This window comes from Brachyhypopomus gauderio, chromosome 13 (genome assembly GCF_052324685.1).
Source record: "Brachyhypopomus gauderio isolate BG-103 chromosome 13, BGAUD_0.2, whole genome shotgun sequence".
Classification (NCBI taxonomy): Eukaryota; Metazoa; Chordata; class Actinopteri; order Gymnotiformes; family Hypopomidae; genus Brachyhypopomus; species Brachyhypopomus gauderio.
Window position 1 is genome coordinate 7392730 of NC_135223.1, and position 14299 is coordinate 7407028.

The following is a 14299-nucleotide window of genomic DNA, read 5'->3' on the forward strand; positions in this document are numbered from 1 at the left end:
TATTAATAAAATGAAACAAATAACTTCACAGGAGAATTAAACCAGGCAATTAAACCAGGGAATGGGAAACACGTCTGAACCAAAGCCAATGTGGAAAACAAAGTGGACTGGACACAAGGTAACAAGTGTAACCAACTGAAACAAGGATACAGGAAACACGATACAGGAATAACAAGGGCTATACAACTGGGAGATAACGCTAGGACAAAACCGAAAACTAAGATACAGGGATCATGGGTGAAACACGGAATTATCAGAGAGCATACGAGAACCAGGAGAAACAGGGGAACGAAACACGAGTAACCTTGGACAGTGAACATAGTACAATGACTGGCAACGGAGGTAAAACACATCAGGGATAAAATACAAAAAACAAAATGGAACTAAGAAGACACAGGTGAAGCGGATCGTTATCTTGGACAGAGTTACGAGGCATGAAAAAACACAGGACGATGAAGAGTGACGGCGAGTAGAGGGGGGCGGAGCCAGATGTAACATCTGGTTCATCCCCCTAGTGATGGAGAATGAGTGTGTTGTGCTCTGTGTTGAAGAAGGTGATGATGTGGGCAGTGTTGTAGGGACCAAGAATGGCATGATGATGAACAACACCATTCTGGCAAATAGCTGCACACATTGTGATGTTGCTGCCAGGGTCTCTAACAATGATACAGTGTCCTATGATGTTCATTACAGTATTGTACAACAGTATGAAATAGGCATAAAGATGTCAATACTGTGTGGCACAAGACACTGGACTAAAGTATCAGTGAGAGGATAGCAGTGCATGCTTGAACATATTCATAGTGCAGTTGTTTCACACTGCCACTGGCAATGAAGCTGCTTGACCATCTGAACTTGGGGGCCAGACTGGGACCAAAAATATGGTTTTGGCAAGAGTTGAAAGAGATTAACAGTATTAAAGGTATCAACAATAAATTAATTAATAGGGATTGAGAATAAGGACAAGAAAAAAAGTAATAAAAATGAATAAATAAGTTAATTTACTATAATATTAAATGATAGCCTGTATAATTAAGAATTTATATATACTGTATATACATACACGGTTGGTTTAGAATAGTTAGTATTAATATTAATAATTATTAATAGAGTATTAATAATTAGTGTGTTCTCTATGGGTGTGGCAGTTACAAATATATTGTGCTCATATTTTAATACATTTGGTTTCTTCTCCTAAACACGTTTCATGTCTTCATTTGTTGTCACATTAAAAGATGGAATGTATATGTTTTTAATGAATTTAAGTAGTCTTGTGTGATGTGTGTATTTTTATTGCAAGAGCAGAGGAAGTGTTGGTTCTGATTCTGGTTCTGTCTTATGTGAGGTGTGTGTGTGTTAGGTTCATGTGTAGAGCAAGTGTTGGTTCTGATTCTGGTTGTCTTCTGTGAGGTGTGTGTGTGTTAGGTTCATGTGTAGAGGAAGTGTTGGTTCTGATTCTGGTTCTGTCTTATGTGAGGTGTGTGTGTGTTAGGTTCATGTGTAGAGCAAGTGTTGGTTCTGATTCTGGTTCTACTGTCTTATGTGAGGTGTGTGTATTAGGTTCATGTGTAGAGGAAGTATTGGTTCTGATTCTGGTTCTGTCTTATGTGATGTGTGTGTGTATTAGGTTCATGTGTAGATCAAGTGTTTGTTCTGATTCTGGTTTTGTCTTATGTGAGGTGTGTATGTATTAGGTTCATGTGTAGAGGAAGTGTTGGTTCTGATTCTGGTTCTGTCTTATGTGAGGTGTGTGTGTATTAGGTTCATGTGTAGAGGAAGTGTTGGTTCTGATTCTGGTTGTCTTATGTGAGGTGTGTGTGTTAGGTTCATGTGTAGAGCAAGTGTTGGTTCTGATTCTGGTTGTCTTCTGTGAGGTGTGTGTGTATTAGGTTCATGTGTAGAGGAAGTGTTGGTTCTGATTCTGGTTCTGTCTTATGTGAGGTGTGTGTGTGTTAGGTTCATGTGTAGAGCAAGTGTTGGTTCTGATTCTGGTTCTACTGTCTTATGTGAGGTGTGTGTGTGTTAGGTTCATGTGTAGAGCAAGTGTTGGTTCTGATTCTGGTTCTACTGTCTTATGAGAGGTGTGTGTGTGTTAGGTTCATGTGTAGAGGAAGTGTTGGTTCTGATTCTGGTTCTGTCTTATGTGAGGTGTGTGTGTATTAGGTTCATGTGTAGAGCAAGTGTTGGTTCTGATTCTGGTTCTACTGTCTTCTGTGAGGTGTGTGTATTAGGTTCATGTGTAGAGGAAGTGTTGGTTCTGATTCTGGTTCTGCTGTCTTCTGTGGTGCTGGTGGAACGATCTTACATTAGCTATTCGGACTGTAGAGTCTATTGCTATCTTCAAGCGTAGACTGAAGACCCACCTGTTTGTTGAGTTCTTACCAGAGCACTAACTCTGCACTTGCTGTTGTTCTTAAATTGTATGTCTGTCTATGGTTATTTGTGCTTCTTGGCAAACATTTAACTTGCAAAACACTAGGTAATGACATTGACTCCTGTAGTTTAGTAGTAGTCTGACTCAATGGTGTCTTGAATTCTGGCCTATCTGTACTATTACCTAGGATGTATTCTGTGATTAGATGCAAAGCACTTTTGTAAGTCGCTCTGGATAAGAGCGTCTGCTAAATGCCATAAAATGTTAAATGTTAATGTAAAATGTGTGTGTTAGGTTCATGTGTAGAGCAAGTGTTGGTTCTGATTCTGGTTCTACTGTCTTATGTGAGGTGTCTGTATTAGGTTCATGTGTAGAGCAAGTGTTGGTTCTGATTCTGGTTGTCTTATGTGATGTGTGTGTGTGTTAGGTTCATGTGTAGAGGAAGTGTTGGTTCTGATTCTGGTTCTGTCTTATGTGAGGTGTGTGTATTAGGTTCATGTGTAGAGCAAGTGTTGGTTCTGATTCTGGTTGTCTTATGTGATGTGTGTGTGTGTTAGGTTCATGTGTAGAGCAAGTGTTGGTTCTGATTCTGGTTGTCTTATGTGATGTGTGTGTGTGTTAGGTTCATGTGTAAAGGAAGTGTTGGTTCTGATTCTGGTTCTGTCTTATGTGAGGTGTGTGTGTGTTAGTTTCATGTGTAGAGCAAGTGTTGGTTCTGATTCTGGTTCTGTCTTATGTGAGGTGTGTGTGTTAGGTTCATGTGTAGAGCAAGTGTTGGTTCTGATTCTGGTTCTGTCTTATGTGAGGTGTGTGTGTTAGGTTCATGTGTAGAGGAAGTGTTGGTTCTGATTCTGGTTGTCTTCTGTGAGGTGTGTGTGTGTTGGGTTCATGTGTAGAGGAAGTGTTGGTTCTGATTCTGGTTCTGTCTTATGTGAGGTGTGTGTGTGTTAGGTTCATGTGTAGAGGAAGTGTTGGTTCTGATTCTTCTGAGCTGATCTGTCTACATTTCCGTTCTTCTCTGGGCTTCCTGTGTTACTTATGATGCCCTTTTTCCATCTTTTTCCATTACCAGATTTTAATCAGGTAATCTGATATTTTTGCAATTCAATATCTTATAACATCATAATTTATTATTTATTATTATTTAAGTTATTAATGTATTCATTTTGGGGAATTTTGTCTACCATTTTGAGATGTTGTTGTGAGAGGGTGTAGTGAAGGTGGTGTTTTTCTTTGATTGGTCTGAGGGGTCTGTTAAATATTTTGTCTATTATTCACAGTGTTGGGAACGTTACTTTTAAAAAGTAATTAGTTATAGTTACTCACTACTTGTTCAAAAAAGTAACTGAGTTAGTAACTGAATTACTCTATAATAAAAGTAACTCGTTATCAGGGAAAGAGGATTTTTTGAAAAAGCAGTTTTCACAGTCAGTTGAAATGAGATCAGAAAGGTGTTTAACTTTTGATATTTATTGCACATCAACAGACCAGTGCAGGATAAAATCCTTTAAAATCCCAAATCTTTGTAAACAGTTACACTATATAAAGTGCATTTATATCTATCAAATTAAATTAAATTCTCTCAACCTGAGATAACTGGTTTGTTCACAACAGAAGTAAACTTAACAATAAAACCTCTATTCTTAATTAAATAAATCAAATAACCAGTCTGGTAGACATTCAGGAACTTCAAGTATTTTCTTAAATAATGTTTATATCGTCACCTTGAAAATGCTAATTTTTCTTCAGCTTGCTCTTGACTCGCCATTTCTGCCTCTTCTCCGCACGTGTGTAAAAACACTGGCTCTGATTGGCTACCATAACTCTGCCTTAGCCAATCGCTTACTGACTTGTTAAGTTAAACAGGTGTTACACCGAGAACTGTGACCTATTAAGATCTGTTACTCCTCACTAGCCTGGGCAGCGGTCCGCTCACATTACTGTTAGTATATTAATATATAGTAATGCACCGCTTTTAATGACCAGTAACGTCAACGGCATTGTAACGACAGGAAAAGTAATTAATTATATTATCCCGTTACTGACAAAATGGTGCCATTACCTAACGCCGTTAAAAATAACGGCGTTAAGTAACGGCACCATTTTGTCAGTAACGGGATAATAATTCGCAACACTGATTATTCAAGGTACTGCACAAGATCTTGCCTACAATGCTATTTACACAGATACCTCTGTAGTACTTGGGTTCACTCTATCCCCATCTTTATGTGTTTCTTTGGTTCTTTGATTGTTTGCCTTAAACTTTTGTTTTACCAGTATTTTGTTTCAATGAACTTATACATTCTTGGGGGGTTTTCATCATATTTCGTCATTTTCTAGTGCTGTGATTCTTTGTTTTTGGATGTGGGCACGTGTAGGAGTTTGCGTCTGTTTTTCTTTCTCTTTATGTCTCTTTTTTCTCTCTCTCTTTCTCAGTTCAAATGCAGTATTCTTCAATGGTGTGACTGTATCAATAACACTTTTGACAACGTTGAAATTTTCCATCTCTCTGTCCTTTTCTCTCCCTCTCTCCCACTCTCTTTTTGTGTCATTCTCTCTCTCTCTCTCTCTCTCTCTCTCTCTCTCTCTCTCTCTCTCTCTCTCTCTCTCTCTCTGTTAGAGTGAGGGATGTGATGGTGTGCTGGGTTCGGGGTTGGTTCACGATCGCTGCGGTGTGTGTGGAGGGGCTGAAGGGTCATGTGTTCGTGTCTCTGGACATTTTCTGAACACCAGTGTTCCACTGGGATACCACAAACTCCTAGACATCCCCCCAGGAGCAACAGCCATTAACATCACGGAGAGACATGCCAGCCCCAACTACCTGGGTAAGTATGTGTGTGTGTGTGTGTATGCATGAGCATGAAAGACAGTTTGAGTCTGGTTGAGTGTGTGTGTGTGTGTGTATGTGTGTGTGTGTGTGTGTGTGTGTGTGTGTGTGTGTGTGTGTGTGTGTGTGTGTGTGTGTGTGTGTGTGTGTGTAATCTAGAGGCATGTGGTGAATTTGCTGTTGTTCTGAAGTAAATAGAGGACAAATCCAAGCAGGACGCCAGGCCCCAGCAGCAAGAATCAAAACCAGAGCGACCCATAGTGTGTGTGTGTGTGTGTGTGTGTGTGTGTGTGTGTGTGTGTGTGTGTGTGTGTGAGCACGTACCATCTGATGTTAGGACACTGGTCTGATGAGAATCAGCACCTCTAAAATTGAGACCATGGAGTTCAAGTATTGTTTTCGAGTGAGCAAAGGATGGAATGATTGATAGGCAGATCGGTGCGGTGATCGCAGTGTTGTGGATGCTGTACCAGTAAAAAAAGAACTGAGCCAAAAGGCAAAGCTCTCGATTTACTGGTCAATCTATGTTCTGACTCTCACCTATGGTCACGAGTTCTGGGTAGTGACCGAAAGAATGAGATCATGAATACAAGCAGCTGTAATGAGTTTCCTCCTCATGGTGTTTGGGCTCTCCCTAATAACATATATATACATACATACACATATACAGTATATACACACAAACACACACTGCTTCTCTCAGAGGCTAGCACAATTTGAAAGGTCTGACACTGATCCAGCTGTAATGACATAAACAGATTAGCAGGTTAGAACCAGGCTTGAGCCGTAATACATATTTAGACATTATTACGTTGTGTCTGAAATTATGCAGATAAACATTATGTTCCAAATGTGACCCTTTTCTTGCATCTGCTACATGGCCCAAACAAACTGCTGCAGCTCAGCAGGACAGCGAAGGAAAATTAAAATATAACTAATCGTAGTTCTGGAAAAAAGAACAAGAACAGGTTTTGATCCATGTAGAGCTCCACAGTCGTTACTGATGAATTTTTACAACACTCGCTGGTTAGACCCACTGCTATAATTTGCATCCGTAGGAAACCAGTGTTGCCAAACAAATGCTTTGATGCATCTGGAAAAGCTTGTCCCATGTTTCACGAGATTTAGGTTCCAATACACATGTGGCTTTTCGGTGAGTGAATAAGAGAGATTGCTTTAGTTTATTTTGGGGGGAACTCAGGATATAACACCACCATAACATTATGATTACAGAATTACAGAAGTGTTACGCTACCACATGAGGGAACTAAGAACTGAAGAGATGCCGTAGAAAGAAAAGTTACCTAGATTCAGACCTACGCTCATATCAGTCCCTCCTTTCTTATTAGAAGATACATTGACAAAGTTGGGCGACTATAAAGAAACATTTGAGTCATCCACATCCACTCTCTCAAGTTGTTCAGTTGTCACGCCTAGCTGCACCCCTCCTGTCAATCTTGTACGTGTTTATGTAGTCCCTCCTCAGTAGTTTTGGTTTCTTGTCTTGTCTAGCCACACCCCTTGTCACAGCTGTTCCTGTTTGGTTTAGCGTTGTAGTGCTTCCTAATAATATACTGTTTCATGGTCGTGTTGTGTTGTAGTGCCTTCCTTGTTATAAATTTACCTTGTTCATGCTTTCCTCGAGTGGTGTTTGCATATATCCAATTTGATACCTGTGTTTAGTATAAAGTGGAAATTTAGTGTCTAGCTGTCACGTAGGGCTACGCCCCCTCTCCTAGCTGTCACTCCAGTCTCCCTGTTCCTCAAGTCTGAGTAGTTTCCTTGCCTGTTAGTCCCGCCCTGTCATCATTATCACCTGTCCCTAGTTTAGTTCTGTGTATAATAGTCCCGGTGTCTCCCATGTCCGTCTTTTTGTTCTAACCTGTTCGTTGCCTTTGCGCCTGTTCGAAGGTTGGCTCTTTTGTGTTTCCCGTATTCCGTGTATTTTGCCTGTTTTTCCCTCGTTTGCCTGCCTTGTTGTCTTCCTTGTTCGTATCATGCCTTTGTACATTTCGTGTATGGACTGCCCTCCCGATAAGACCTGCGCCTGTTACTACGACTCTGCTTTGGGAATTTCCTTGAATAAATCTCGCTCTCCTCAGCGTTTGTGTCCGCCTCCCTGTTCTGCCCAGCGCAGATCGTTACACTAGCCTGTTTGAATTTACCCTCATGTAACGCTTTGGGTGTTGCTAGGAGCTAGGAGGCAAACACAAATGCTGAGGAGAGCGAGATTTATTGAAGGGAATTCCCCAGATGTGGTCGTAAGGGCAGGCATGGGTCATATCGGGAGGGCAGTCCATACATGACAGGTAAACAGGCATGACAATACTGGGGACATGAAAACAACAAAGCAGGATACAGGGAACAGGAAGGCACAATACTCACGACGATACAAAGATCACAAAATTCACAAAGTGCATCTATGAACAGACTGAACAAATTAACAAAACAACCGACTAAGGAATCACGGGGAGTATAAATACACAGAACTAACAAGACACAGGTGGAGACACTGATGACACGGGCGTGGCAGACGGAGGGAAACCATGGAAACAGCCAAGCAGGAACAACACAGACACAAGAAGCAGGGAATCGGAGTGACAGCTAGAGAGGGGGCGTAGTCCTACGTGACAGTACCCCCCCCTCTAACACGCAAGGGCAGACAGGACAGGAGACAGACCAAGGGAAACAAGGCACTAGGACAAGACAGGGAACCATGGGGCATGGCGAGGGACAGACACAGGTACAGGAACAAAGTGGGTCACAATCTGGGGAACAGACATGGGGACAGGAACAGAGATGACACCACTAGACACAGACACAAGAACAGGTACATGGACTCGGACAGACACCACAATGGGAACAGGGAACAATACAAAACCAGGGACAGGACAAGGGACCAAAGGGAACATGGGCATAGGGACAGAACAACCATAGGGAGGAGCATACAATACACTGAGTCCATGCCCACTAGTGGGCAGCACAGTCTCCAAGGGAACAGGAGGGAACTGCGGACAGGCAGCACGGACCGGCAGGACTGACTGACCTGCGGCGGAGACTGGTGGGACCGGCTGACGTGCCACGGGGACTGGCTGACGGGCCGCGTGGACCGGTTGTGCCCGCGGGCGGGCCGCAGGGACCGGTGAAGTCTAGGCAGAGGGAACAGGCGGCGCATCTTCCGGCCTCTCCTGGGCCTCTGACTCTCGCGCAGGTCCTCCTTGGATTGAAAGCCAACCGAGAGCCAAGCCAACGCTCATCTGCATATTCATTTCGTATGCCCAGATCTTGCAGTACAGGTCACTCTTCCCTGTAGTGTGTATCAAGATGGGGAGACACATAGCGCTTATTAGGGAGCTCATCGCTAAAGCTAGTTGAAACTGAAAGTAACTTCACTTTGTTCTTAGAGCAACAAGACTCCCCTGTACCCACAGCGCAAGGGAAATTCCTGTCTCTGGCTCGTTTGCACTGTAATATCGGAGAGTTAAACTGAACGGAAGCAGCCAACAACTCATTACCGTGATTAAACTCACCAGTCTCGCTCCCTCGCTGTGTTTACGATTAGTCTGGTTTGTTGTTGTACCCCTTGTTCACATTTTGTATCCTTAGTATACATTATTATCGTTACAAAACCTATGTGGATTGACTACTTTACCAAGGCGCGCACTCTCGTTGTTCACACTACAACCCTTCCCAAACAAAAAAAAACAAAAAAGCACAATTAAAATGTAGCTCTCTATTACCCATTTGTCCATCTCCATCTACTGGAGCACTACATCAGTATTTTTTCTTCTCTCCTTAACCCACCCCTTCCCCTCCTCCATCACCCACCCTGTCCCCCTCCTCCATCCACTCTTACTCCTGAGAATTTTGTCACCTCTTTGAGGATGATAGCAATAGACCATCAGTCCTTTTCCTTTGTTCATGCCTACCAGTATCTCTAACCTAACACCCAACTACCTGGCTTCTTTCTCCTCTCTCAGACAATATCTATTAACTCTTGACTTCCAGCAGTTACTACATGCCCACTGGATCCAATTCCTTCCATTCTGTTCCAGAAAATTTTATGAGATCTATTTCCATTTATCTCGGCCATCATCAATGTACCTACCATGTTCAAGACAGCAAGGGTGGTGCCAATCTTGATAAAGGCAACACTTGACTGCTCCGACATAAGCAACTATAGACTGGTATCAATCCTCTCATTTCTGTCAAAAACTTGAACTAGCTGACTATGATCAATTATGTCTTTCCCTCAACCAGAACCAAGTCCATGATCCCAATCAGTCTGGCTTCAAATGGGCACAACAGAAACTGCCCTCAAAGCAGTGAGGCCCTCAAAGAAGCTTCATGCTGCTAAGTCTAACAAGCTATCATCAGTTTTACTTCTTGTGGATCTTTCTGCAGCCTTTGACACAGTCAACCACATCATCCTCTTTTGTTCTTTCTAGAATCAGTGTGACTGGCTCTGCTTTGACATGGTTCCAGTCATATCTGGAAGACTGTTACTATCAGGTAACATTAACAGGATCTACATCCAATCCATGTAAACTCTCCATTAGAGTCCCCCAAGGCTCAGTCCTAGGCCCACTTCTCTTCTCTTTGTATTCTCATTTCCTTGGTGACATTATTTCTTCTCATGATTTCTCCTATCATTGTTATGCTGATTACACTCAGCTAATTCTTTCCTTCCTACATTCTGACACCCAGATTTCTGGGCATATTTCAGCATGTTTGGCAGATATTGCTTCATGGATGACTGCTCACCACTTGAAGCTCAACCTTAGCAAAACCGAGCTTCTGTACATTCCAGGAACCCCAAACCACACAACCTTCCTTCGCGAACACACTGTTAACGTCATCAGAAACTGCTGAAAGCCTGGGTGTAACTTTGGCCATCCAGTTGTACTGATGTTTTGAACCTGACCAGATCCTGCAGATTTCTCCTCTGCAACATATAGAGAATAAAGCCCTTTCTTTCACACGAAACTGCCCAGGTGCTTGTGCTGTATCTCATCATCTCAAAGCTATTCTACTGCAACTCCCTACTTGTGCATTTTTCCATAATGATATTTTTGTTTACTTTTACACTAGTATCTCGAGAAAAGATGGATGTCTCCCAGTTTTGGCTACCATGTTAAGAGTATTTTACACAGAACCAAAAACCGTTGCAAAAGGGAAATGAGTGATGCTTTCTATACGGGTTTTCATCTGTAAGGAATGCCACCTGATCTTCCCTAACCAGCCTCACCTGCCCCTCATTACCACGCCCCCTTTCAGTCACACTTATACACCTTCCCCAGCACGTCTCAGTCGCGAAGTATTGCCGACTCATGCCGCGTACCAAGCCGTTCTATTACCTGTCTGCTCTCCTGTGTTCTGACCCTTGCTTACGTCCCCGACCTTGTCCCCTGCCTAGTCCTTCTGTACCTCCTGACTTCTGCTCCCCCGGTATGACCCTGGACCGTGTGAATTTCATCGCTCCTCGGTGACATTTCTGGGATGTACGCTGTCCCCTGGCCAGATCTCCATGGATACGCAGAAGGTGGAAGCAGTCACGAATTGGCCGACCCCTCGTTCCACAAAGGAGCTGCAGCGTTTCCTGGGATTCGCCAACTTCTGTCGCCGTTTCATCCGAGGCTTCGGTGAGTTGGCTACCCCTCTCACTAATCTCTTAAAGGGAGGGAGGACTCGGAAATTCGCCTGGACCGCTGAAGAGGAACGAGCGTTTTCACTCCTTAAGAAGGCATTCACGTCGGCCCCCGTACTGCACCTTCCTGACCCCCAACTCCAGTTCATTGTAGAGGTCGACGCTTCGGAGGTGGGAGTGGGCGCTGTTCTTTCTCAGAGGCAGGGAAACCCGCCGAAACTGTATCCCTGCGCCTACTTCTCCAAAAAACTGACAACCGCTGAAATGAACTATGACGTCAGAGATCGGGAACTCCTGGCCATCAAACTCGCGCTCGAGCAGTGGCGTCATTGGTTGGAGGGAGCGGAGCACCCATTCATTGTATATACAGATCACAAGAACCTCAAATACCTGAAGTCAGCCAGACGCCTGAACCCGCGACAAGCCAGATGGGCACTGTTTTTCTCCCGGTTTCGTTTCACTGTCTCTTACAGACCTGGGTCAAAGAACATCAAAGCCGATGCCCTATCACGGTTCCACGAAAAGGACGAAGCAACCCACGAACTGGACATATTCTGCCGGAGTCCTGCTTCCTCGCGGCTATCCGATGGGACGTACAAAAAGAATTGGACGAGGCTTTGCGCAACGATCCCAGTCCGGTAGAATGCCCGGAGGGGAAACAATACCTACCCGTATCCCTTCGGGGGCGTATCCTACAGCTTGCACACGACACAGCGGGCGCAGGCCACCCCGGTATTACACGCACACGACATCTCGTTTCGCAACGTTTCTGGTGGCCATCCTGGGAGGACGATATTCGTGATTATGTTCTAGCATGTTCCGTTTGTGCCCAGTCACGTACTCCCCGGACGCTACCAGCAGGAGAACTCCTTCCCTTACCTGTTCCTCTTCGGCCATGGACGCACCTCGCGATCGACTTTGTCACGGATTTGCCCACATCTGGAGGGAATACTGTTGTTACAGTAATTGTGGATCGGTTCTCGAAAATGTGCCGTCTCATTCCTCGCCCCAAACTACCCACTGCCATGGAGACAGCTCTTGACCTCTTCCAGTACGTATTCCGGATTTATGGCTTGCCCAATGAAATCGTCTCCGATAGGGGCACGCAGTTTACATCTCGGGTTTGGAAACAATTCTGCAAACTTCTTGGTATTACTGTCAGCCTGACGTCAGGCTACCACCCCCAGTCTAACGGAGAGGTTGAGCGTTACAATCAGGAGTTAGGGTGGTTTCTCTGACAATATTGCGTTTCTCAGCACGACTGGCACCTCCCGTGGGCAGAGTATGCTCGGAATTCTATTGTACACACCGCTACCAAACTCACGCCTTTTCAATGTGTATATGGTTACCAACCTGCGTTTTTCCCGTGGGACAAAACACCAGCTGATGTCCCAGCCCTAGACGAGTGGTTTAAACACAGTGCCCGCACCTGGGAACTAGCACATGTACATTTGCGACGCGCTCTACACACACGCAGGCTCAACGCGAACCGTCGTCGTCTCCCAGCGTTGATTTACCACCCAGGACAGAGAGTATGGCTGTCGACACAGAATCTCAACCTAAAGCAACGGAGCAAAAAACTTAGTCCACGATATATTGGTCCGTTTAAAGTCCTCAGCAGAGTTAATGCAGTTACCTATAAACTCCTTTTACCATCACATTACCGTATAAACCCTGTCTTCCACGTCTCTCTCCTGAAGCCGGTTCACTACAGCCCGTTCACCGTACCCCCTGTGTCTGATAAACCTCCTGACCCTCTGGAGATTGACGGTCGTCCGGCATACATCGTCCGAGAGCTCTTGGAGTCCCGACGCCGGCGAGGTGGTCTCCAATATCTGGTGGATTGGGAAGGATATGGGCCCGAGGAACGGGCCTGGATTCCAGCGAGGGATGTCCTCTGCCCCACTATGATCGCTGATTTCCACGCAACGCACCCCAACTTTCCTGCCCCCCGGCGCCGCGGTCGCCCCCCGGCACGTCGTAGAGCGTCAGGTGCCGCTCCTTTGAGGGGGGGTACTGTAAGGAATGCCACCTGATCTTCCCTAACCAGCCTCACCTGCCCCTCATTACCACGCCCCCTTTCAGTCACACTTATACACCTTCCCCAGCACGTCTCAGTCGTGAAGTATTGCCGACTCATGCCGCGTACCAAGCCGTTCTATTACCTGTCTGCTCTCCTGTGTTCTGACCCTCGCTTACGTCCCCGACCTTGTCTCCTGCCTAGTCCCTCTGTACCTCCTGACTTCTGCTCCCCCGGTATGACCCTGGACCGTCCTGACCACGCCAAGAAAACGCTGTTACTTATCCTAGTACTCGTGATTCCCCTGCCTGTTTCTGTACCAGCGTCTCATTTCAATAAAAGCGGTGTTCTTCCGCATTTGGATCCCTCTCTGCCTGGTCAATTCGTAACATCATCCCGCAAACTTACACCATTGTCAGTGATATTTAAATTGTTTTCAGATGTGGGGTTTTTTTTGTTTTGTTTTTGTTTTTTGCTAAAATAAAGTTTAAATGTCATTCTAAAACTCAAGGTAATATATGAAATATATTTTCCATCTTTTGATCCAAAGCTTATCCTGGCATTGACTTGAGACTTGACTTGGACTTATATTTTGTGACTTTTGAACATCTAAAATTTGCTAAAGCATGATGCGTACCACGAGCACTCCAAAACTCAAATGTGGCACAACATGAAATGCCATTCCTAAAGTCTCACGTAAGACAAACCTCAAGACTCTTCTGTGTCCTGACTCAGAGATGGTGGAACAATCATCCACTAGCTGCTCAGACAGCAGAGTCTCTTGCCATCTTCATACGTAGACTATATATATATATATATATATATATATATATATATATATATTTCGGAGCACTTCCGAAATTGGCTATTTCAATGACAGTGGCCAGCAGTTTCCGCCCAGAACCTTCATAGAGGCCAAATAGCGTTTCAATCATACGAACGTTCTTCATTCATGTTATTCATTTACTGCTAAGCGGGACGAGAAGCAGGACCTAGTGCTACACCGCGGACAAGTCAGAAGAGCGTACATTTACCACTACATTTACCAGATCATACATTTACCACTACATTTACCACATCGTACATTTACCACTACATTTACCAGATCGTACATTTACCACTACATTTACCACATCGTACATTTACCACTACATTTACCAGATCGTACATTTTTAATTGGGTGGATTTAATTGGGTTATTAATGGTTTCAATCGTTTTCATATTTTGCGGTAAAACAAAGTTACTGCCGTTCGCTACAGCGTTGAACACTGTCAGATCTAACCACAAGCTCTTGTGATAATAGGCCCATCTATCTACCTATTTAAGTTCGCGTCAACCCCGTGTAGTTAACGGTGACATAAAATAAAAAACAAGATTTTTTTCTAGTGTGTCTGTAGTTGTAACTGGTGAATCCAGGGACGTGTGAGGATC

The 14299-nt window shown here is 44.2% G+C and overlaps 1 protein-coding gene across 2 annotated transcripts in view; it reads left to right on the forward strand.

Moving 5' to 3' along the window:
• adamtsl4 (ADAMTS-like 4) overlaps nt 1-14299 on the forward strand; it is a 54754-nt gene that overhangs the window by 22360 nt on the left and 18095 nt on the right. For both annotated transcript variants that reach the window (XM_076970521.1, XM_076970522.1), the window contains exon 7: nt 4995-5199. In XM_076970521.1, the coding sequence (XP_076826636.1) occupies nt 4995-5199 (205 nt within the window). The remainder of the gene's footprint in view (nt 1-4994; nt 5200-14299) is intronic.